The sequence below is a fragment of the Canis lupus genome, unplaced genomic scaffold (genome assembly GCF_011100685.1).
Source record: "Canis lupus familiaris isolate Mischka breed German Shepherd unplaced genomic scaffold, alternate assembly UU_Cfam_GSD_1.0 chrUn_S1644H1835, whole genome shotgun sequence".
Taxonomy (NCBI): Eukaryota; Metazoa; Chordata; class Mammalia; order Carnivora; family Canidae; genus Canis; species Canis lupus.
In genome coordinates, this window is record NW_023330488.1 from 58314 (window position 1) to 66580 (window position 8267).

Here is an 8267-nt window from a genome sequence, read left to right on the forward strand (position 1 = left end):
TCACAGAAGAGGACCCTCAGGAGGAGTCTGTTGGAATAAGGATATGTCCCCCTCCTGGACTGATATGGTGAACCAGCAATTCCTCCGCTGAACTAGTTGGAAATGGTCAAGTCCACAATGTGCTACGTGGTATGCTTTTGGGCGCCTACACATATACTCCCCCCACTACACAGACACTGCAGTTTTTCGTTAGGTATATATATGGGAATCTCAAAGGGTGCTTACCAATCCAGAATGTCAAGTTTGTCTTACTGAAATACATTTTCTAAAAAATGTAGGTAAATCATCCTGGCAATTTGTACATTGGTTGTAAACAGAAGTAAACAAGTTAATCTGAAACTGTTTTACAAATGTCTGAATTTCTGATTTAGAAAAAGATCCCATCCAGAGATCTGCAAATTATACCATGTTTTCTCCTAGAAGACATTTTCTGTACTTGTTGATATTATTTTTCTGAAATTGTTATGGGGAATATTGCATCTGCTTTGTTCATTTTTGATCTAAAATGTTATTAGGCAGTTGTGTGTGTTTTTTTATTCTTAATAGAAGACTGCAACATATGATTTGGTGTGCATGCTTTTACTCCCCAGTATTTCAGATATTTGAAATAATTATTTTATTTCCAGGCTGGCTCCTCACAGAGGCTTCTTTGCCTGTTTACCCTGAGTGGAATTCCCGCAGCCACATCTAGGTCACCAGCAACCTAAATTCATAGCCTCCCTCTATGGGAATGTCTCACTCCTACTCACTGGATTAATATAGGGGAAGCGCCAGGAGCCATTTAAGAGGAAATGCAATGGGACATGGGCACATTATTCTTCAGGGTCTCTTCAGTTATGAGGGCTCTGACCAGGAAGAAGTGTGTGTGAAAAATTAGGTGGGGGGAGTAGATTTGAACCAGGAGCACACCATCTCTGGCCAAGGCTAGTAGAGACACCTGGGAGGGATGACCAGGAGATGGTTGGATAGCACATTGTGGGGACTGTGGAGGCTGGACAGTCAGCAGATGAATTCTCTGGGTAGGTGTCTGGAGGTCAATGCTCATCCTGTCCAGGTATCCATTAGTCACTTAAGGGGTTTCACTCTATATCAAGATCTATTAGTCAGGAGGACAGACCGAAGAATCTGCATAGCCTCCCACAGAACAGATTCCCCAGTCCTTTCCAGGGAACCCGGAATTGCCAATCCTGGATGCAGTTCTAGGGAGACCTCCAACCTGTTTCCAGGTGACAATGAGTTGAGTCCTGGCTCCATCAACCTTTTGCAAGATGTCAGGCTGGAAATGTTTTCACAATAGGGATCTGGGCTGAAACTGGGATTTGGGGACAGCCCCAGGCTAGATTCCATGGCGGTATGTGGAGGCTTAATCTGGGAGGCCACATTGAATCAGTGGTCTGTGAGGTTGACAACGAGGGTAGGTTCCTGGCCATGGTGGGTGGATGTAAGCTGAAGGGATTACTTGACTTCCCTTCCTGAGCTTTTGTGTTGTCCAGCAGGAGAAAACAAAGTCAGGGCTTTTCACAGGAGATATCCTAGGGGACATGTGTGTGTCGTAACAGGTTTGAGCTCATGCAGGAGACTTGTGGAAACAGCTTCTAGGGAGATTGCCTCCTCACATGGGGAATGCATTATCCCATTACCAACTGCTCTAATAGAAGATACCACAGATGGACCACATCTTACCTCTGCCTCTCCACTGTTGGTAATCAACCACAGTAAAGGCATGGAGATAGGAACAATCCATTCCACAGTTATATTATTAAAAGTGCTCATTTTACTGGGACAAGAAACCCAACCGAGTGGTGATAAGGAGACATAAAATACATTAGCCTCCTGTTACCAGAGGGCGAGATGAGGAGGTTTCAATACAGTATTTTAGTTTCTTTAGCAGAAGCCATTGCATTCACTCTTCTGGCAGTGGACAGAGCTAATCCTGTCTTTAAAATTTTTAGTGATTGTGTGATACACAATTTGGAACCCTTATGGAAACAATACATTTTGTTGCATTCGGGATTGTTCCATTTGGAGACATCTAAGTAAACCAGTTCCATGTGGTGGCTCTAGCATGTTGGGTCTCACATGCCAGGGATCATACAGAAGCAAAGAATTGAAGGAAACATGGTACCTGAAGACTCCATAAACAAGGAAGGGAACTCAGGGAGAGAATGGAATTTTAAGAAATCCCACACAGAGTAAGAGCAAGGGAGTGAAGATACTCTGGTTCATAGACGTGAGACAGTAGTGGATAAGGAAAAGCCCCACTGTCAGGAAGGAATCCGATGCCAATTCCTTCCAATGTGGCTGCTTTGGCAGTTGAGGTGTTCTAGATAATGTCTGGTCAAGGGCCTTAGTGTCCTATGCTTCTTAACTGGAAATGAAAAATAATGTGAAACACGTTGGTCTCAGGAATGTGGGAGGCAGCTCAGCACCCAGCAGCATGGCTGCTGGGTAATCTCCTTGAGAATCTCTCTCCCTCTATTTTTCAGCCCCCACTCTCCTGCTACTCTGTGGTTTCTCTCTGGTCTCTTCTTGTCTCAATCTATCTATCATCTATCTATCTATCATCTATCTATCTATCTATCTATCTATCAATCTATCTATCATCTATCATCTTAAACAAGAAACAAACAATGAAACATGTTTGCATCTTTGCATCAATGTTCCCACATCCAAGTCAATTAGATCTGTGGAGTCCAGTGTTACTCAGTAATGTGGAAAAAGGCACAAGCCTACAACGTACTCCAACTGAATCAAGAGAATATAAAGGATATTGGGGTGGAATTCCCTGAGGAACAGTTAAAATGAGGCATATAAAAACTGCATTTAGGATATAGACTCTTGTAGGAAACGGAGTTCAAAGGAATGTTTCCCAAAAGCATAAAACCAGCCAGAGGATTTCTCTTGTGGTGGACCCAGGCCACACCTAGGCAGATACTGGTATTCATCAAAACCTTCATAATCTTTGTAGATTGAGATCATAGTTGAGAGAGATGGAAGTGCAGAAGCAAAGCATGGACACCATATACCCCAAATAATTGGTTACAGCCTCAAAGCCTCTGACTGGTGAGGAGAAGGCATTCCCCTGGGATACCTGAGCTCCTTTGGGAAAGAGATCTTCCCTGTTCTAGAGCACTAACGTCTAACTCTCCTTCGCTCACTTGAAGTTACTCAAGAAGAAAAAGGACATTCATAAAGGTATCCATTCAACATGGAAACTCGGATCAAATTCTGTTCAGAAAGGTGCAGGGGCTGCTGTTAGGGAGGTTGAGAAAGACCTGAAGGTGCTGTCTGTTGAGGGAGGCAAGATGAGGAGGTGGGCTGGCCTGATAGGTCTCTATGAGAAAGGGACCACTCCCAAATCCCTTAATCCAATCAAGTGATTAGTGCCGATTGGAAGCTTTTGCTCTTTATGATATTTCAGTTTTTAACTGAAAGTTAATTGACAAAAAGGATATTACATTATGAATAACCTCAAAGTGTGACCCCATTCTTATTGCTATTAGCTCTAAATTGAGCAGAAGTGCTGGCAAAATACAAATAGTTCAGGAACCATGAGTCCTGAGGTTAATTCCCAAGCTGAAATATACCAATATAATTTCACTTGCAGAAATTTTGGTATCCACCAAATCCGCATGGACCTACATCTCCATTCACACCCAGACACACACACACACAGGCACACACACAGAGTCATAGAAATCTTTCTCATGAGGGCATCATTAGCTTCCTTGCAGCTGCTGATTGGCTCAAACCCTGCTGCAGCTAAGAGGATTAGATGCATGTCTTTCAAGTGGTTGAAACGTCACGTGACCTCGGAGCAGTATAAAAGTCAGGGAGCAACGGAAGTGGCCATTCCTCACCATCCCTCTCTCCCACGAGACACACCGTCTCCTGCAGTGGAGCCTGTCCAGGACCTTTCCCAGCATCTCCTGACAGGCGTGAGGACCACAGTTGCACTTCAGGTGAGTTTTCGGACCACTGGTCCTACCTTTCCTGAGCGAATAATGGGACAGTGAGGAAATGGTGGAGGGATTGGCCCTTCCTCCATGGGTTAAGGACTCTTTCTGGTCTAACATGTTCTAAGAGCAGGGACTGAGCCAAGGCATGGCTGTGAATGCCCAGGACAGCCGGAGGTTCCAATGCCAATGGAATGGGGCCTCGAGTGTCACATTGGTGTGGGGTGGTAGACGAGCAGGGACAGAAGGCCTGTAAATGTCTCAGTGGGCACTGCAGACCTAGAGAAGACACAGGATCAGGGCGCCTGCGCAGCTCCATTGTTTCAGGGTCTGACTTGGGTCGGGTCATGATCTCAGGCTCTGGAGATGAATCCAGGCGCTCACTGGGTTTCCTGCCCAGGGAGTGTCTGCTTCTCCCTCTGTCCATACAGCTCAGGTGATCACTCTCCCTTACACACACACACACACACACACACACACACACACTCTCTCTCTCCCATAAATAACTGACTTTTTTTCAATAGAAGAATTACCTGGTTCGCAAGGTGAAAAGAAATTCACTTCCCAAAGTTTCGATGGCAGTTAATTAGGGGCACTGCCACGAACACATGGAATGGAAGTGCTCAGATGGGCAGCTTCCCATCGAGTAGAGGGGAATGTGTTTTCCCAGTGTATCTGGACTTAACTATGGCTTCCTCTGGCGTCCCAAGGGGCATTCAGATATGAGAGAGGGAAGCCCACTTTCCCGATGCTTTTGCCTTTTGCGTGCTCCATGGTGGATCCCACTGAGCCTCAATCGGGAGAGGTCTCGTCCCTGGTTTTGTTTCCACAGGGGATTTGGAGAGACTTAATGATAGTGTCAACAAGAGTCCCTGAGCCTCCAGGGTGGGCTTCCTCAGAGCGGGGATGTGGCTTGGCCAGGAGGATGTAGACAGGAAGGAGGAAAGAGAAGAGACAGTGGGAATTGTGTGTTTGGCACAAATGTCCTGACACTCGCTAATGCCTCCTTGGTAAGACGGTACAGGGAGGAGGCCGATGTCATGGTGAATAGGACTCACTTGTTTCTTTTGCCTCAGGCTACCCGAAACCCATCCCCGAAGCAGACTGACTTGTCCCTCCAGGACGTGGGACTGATGGCGGCGCGTCACAGCCAGCTTGGGCCCAACAGACCCTTGAGAGCCCAGAAGGGCAAGAGGCCACAGACAGCAGGACTGGCCCTCAGAGTTCCCAGACCAGAGGAGGAGGATCCCAGGGTAAGTGTGGAGGCTGGCATGGGTTTTGAAGCAGGAGCTCTGCCAGGAGTCTTGAGACAGGCTAGGCTCCCAGAAGATCATGGCCCAGACTCAGTTGTCCAATGTGACATGGGCAGGAAATGCCCCAGGCTACACATTGGGACACTCAGAGGCTCTGAGCATCAGCCCCAGGGCACCATAAGATCAGATTCAGCCTTCAGATTAAGATTCCCGAATCTTAATCTTAATGATGCTTCCACCTGTCTTCAACCTGACACCTCCAATGCCTTCTCCCCTCCCCTCCCCTCCCCTCCCCTTTCCATGGGCTGTGGAGGAAGCATCCTGAGGTCTTCACTATGCTGGCACCTCACTAGCCAGATAGGATGTCCCCTGTCCTCAACCCATGTGCCACACCCTGAGGATGGCCTCCCATTGGTGTGCTTGGCAGGTTCACTGGCATTTGAATGGATGCACTGACTCCTCCCCCTTCCTCCCCCAGGTAAAGTGCAGGGACTGTGGGGCCTTTGGACACAAGGCATCAAGCACCAGATGCCCCATAAAACACTGGGGCGCAACCCTCATTCCCGTGGCCTTGGGCTCCAGGAGGCTGAAGGAGAACGTGGAGCCGTGGAGTCAGCGGGACCAGCGGCACCAGGCTGGGCTGTTGAACCAGGCTGAGAGGGAGAAAGTAGAGAGACGAAGGTGAGTAATGGGGCTTGCTGACCCGAATGCCAGGGATGAGACCGACAGACACCGTGTCTGTGCGCATGCACACTGTGTGCCCTGCAGCGTGCGGGCAGAGTCAGGAGAGGCGAGGCAGGCAGAGGAGCTCCCAGGCTAACAGGGACCACATTTGGCTGATGGTGCTGTCCTTGCTGACTTGGCGTGGGGTTTTGTGGCTGGAGCAGTGTGCCTGCACCAGTGAATGTATGGAGCTTGGCACAATATAAGGCAAACTCTCTCATAGGCTCTGAATGAGAGAAACTGCTTGGACGACCTGGTGGGCTCACTTTAGTCAGGGTGAGGGGCAGGCGTGGGCGTCAAATGGCGGAGTAGGGAAAAGACCATGTTAGCCCAAGCCCGGAGCTGGTGTCCAGCTGGAAGACAGGGAAGGGAGTTCCTTCTCCTTTCCATGCTTTGATTTCTTGTGCAGGCAAGAAGCCGAGCAGAGGAAGGCCCTGCTCCAGAGGTTCCCCAGGAGACCCCGAGAGGGGCAGAAGCGCACCTGGAAGGAAGGCACAGAATCTTGTGACTATGTGAGGGTGAGTGTGCGCTGCTTCCCGGCTGCTGTGCTCTGTGGGGCACTCGCTGGGCTCCATTGGCCTCCTGGGGGAGGGAGGGGCTCCACTTCCACTCTGACCAGGGGCAGTTGAGTGGCCCGGTCTTTGCACCCATTTTTCCCTTGGTGCCCATGATGTTGCCTTATGCCTTGAATGTGTGCGAACAGTGGGTTTGTTGACATGTGAAGGTCATTGGCGGACACTCCTGGAACACATGCCATCCTTAGAGAAGTCAAGCCGCTGTCCTTCCTGACACATTCCCCCACTGCCCATCCCTCCTCAGGAGCTGCCACTGTGACCCTCCAGCAGCAGGACTCCTATAGCCTCGTGAGCAGAGTGGATGGAAGAGCTGGTCCAATGGAGGAAGCATCGATGTGAGGCTAAAATTTGTGTGTTCCTCCCCGATGTCAAAAGTGCATCAGCAGCATCCAGTCATGCCTTTGTTCCGGACCAGCCCTGGAGCCGGATTCCCTACTTGTAGGTCAACAGATCCCATCTCTTTCTTTCCCTGTTCTGAGGGAGGGGGTGGTTCAGAAGGTCTTAGGCATTTGTTGGTTTCTTTCTTTCCTGAATGTTCCTTTTGCCTTGGTGCCGAGGCCACACTCATGGTGTCCCGTGTGTTCTCTTTTCCCACAGCGTCCACACATGCCGATGCCCGTCTACACCACCAGGAGGCCTTCTATCCCTGAGCCTTCCCTGCTGACGGAGGCACGTACTGAGAACCCTGACGTGCGTGTCCGGTCTCATTCCACATCTCCTCTCAGTAGCCCTAAAGTCAGCCTCAGTCCACCTAGTGGACATCCTGGTGTCCAGGAAATGACGGTTGCTGACACACCTCAGCCGGCACGCCAACCCTGTGTCAGGGCTGATAGCCTGGTTGTGCAGCAGAGAGCCAAGAGGCCCTTCCCAGTCTCCCTCGAAGATCCCCAGGCTGGCACCAAGGTCCATGGGCTGGGACACACCCAGGCACCACCCAAGTATCCTGAGGAGAACACCTGTCCCGCTGTCAGCAACGCATTGGCAGACAATTCCCAAATGGCCCTCCAGACTCCAGGCAAGAACTGTGCCCAGATGCCCCTAGACAGGACCCAGAACCCCCGAAAGAAAGCGCGATGGAGCCCCACCCAGCACATCCCCAGGAGCATCCAGGGAGCCCACCTGGGGATTTCGGGGAGTCTATGTCCTCCAGGAAGCATATGTGCACGTGGATGCACAGCCGTGCCCCCGCAGACCCGGAAGACACCTGCCCTCCTGCCAAGCAGGGGCACCCGGCCCACACCTGCCACACCTCACCTGGAAACGCTGTGGCCGTGCACCGTCCCCCCACAGCCGCCCTCTGTGCTGGCCCCCACTCAGCCCCTGAGAATGGTCTTCACCAGATTGGACAGAAGCTGCTGGAGCTCCAGGTTCCTAGCAGCTCCCTCATTCCTTCCTCCCGAGAAGCCAGGCCCTGCTCAGGGCCTTCCTGCCACACAGATGTCGGATGGAGCCTGTGACTCTGTCCCCTGGAGTATCCTCCACGATGACCTACAGGTGTCCTCATCCTCAGAAGACACTGAGAGCGAATGAGCCAGCTCCTGGCCTCGGACACTTGTCCTCCACCCCACTGCACCCTGACGGGGTGTCTGTGGACCTGAGGACGTGGTCCACTCCTGGACTGATGTGGGGATTCGGCGCTTGCTCAGCTGCATTGCATGGAATATTTCAGGCCCACAGGGTCCTGCCTCTCATGTTTCTGGGGGCCGTGCTCAGATGCCCACCCCTCAACAGACACACTGTACTGTTCTTTAGGGAAATCC

The 8267-nt window shown here is 50.5% G+C and overlaps 1 protein-coding gene across 1 annotated transcript; it reads left to right on the forward strand.

Moving 5' to 3' along the window:
* Positions 1-1353: 1353 nt before the first annotated feature.
* Positions 1354-8037, forward strand: LOC119878453 (putative protein FAM90A5P). The gene is made up of 6 exons (XM_038589082.1): positions 1354-1441; positions 3763-3962; positions 5033-5209; positions 5688-5890; positions 6342-6450; positions 7105-8037. The coding sequence occupies exons 1-6, from the start codon at positions 1354-1356 to the stop codon at positions 8035-8037; spliced, it is 1710 nt and encodes a 569-aa protein (XP_038445010.1).
* The last annotated feature ends 230 nt before the right edge of the window (positions 8038-8267 follow it).

Excerpts from the sequence above, each read along its gene's own strand:
- LOC119878453 (XM_038589082.1), top strand. The coding sequence starts at position 1,354 with ATGTGGAGGCTTAATCTGGGAGGCCACATTGAATCAGTGGTCTGTGAG. Across the intron at positions 5,210-5,687 it reads CAGAGGAGGAGGATCCCAGG|GTAAAGTGCAGGGACTGTGG; the intron begins GTAAGTGTGGAG and ends TTCCTCCCCCAG. Across the intron at positions 6,451-7,104 it reads AATCTTGTGACTATGTGAGG|CGTCCACACATGCCGATGCC; the intron begins GTGAGTGTGCGC and ends CTTTTCCCACAG.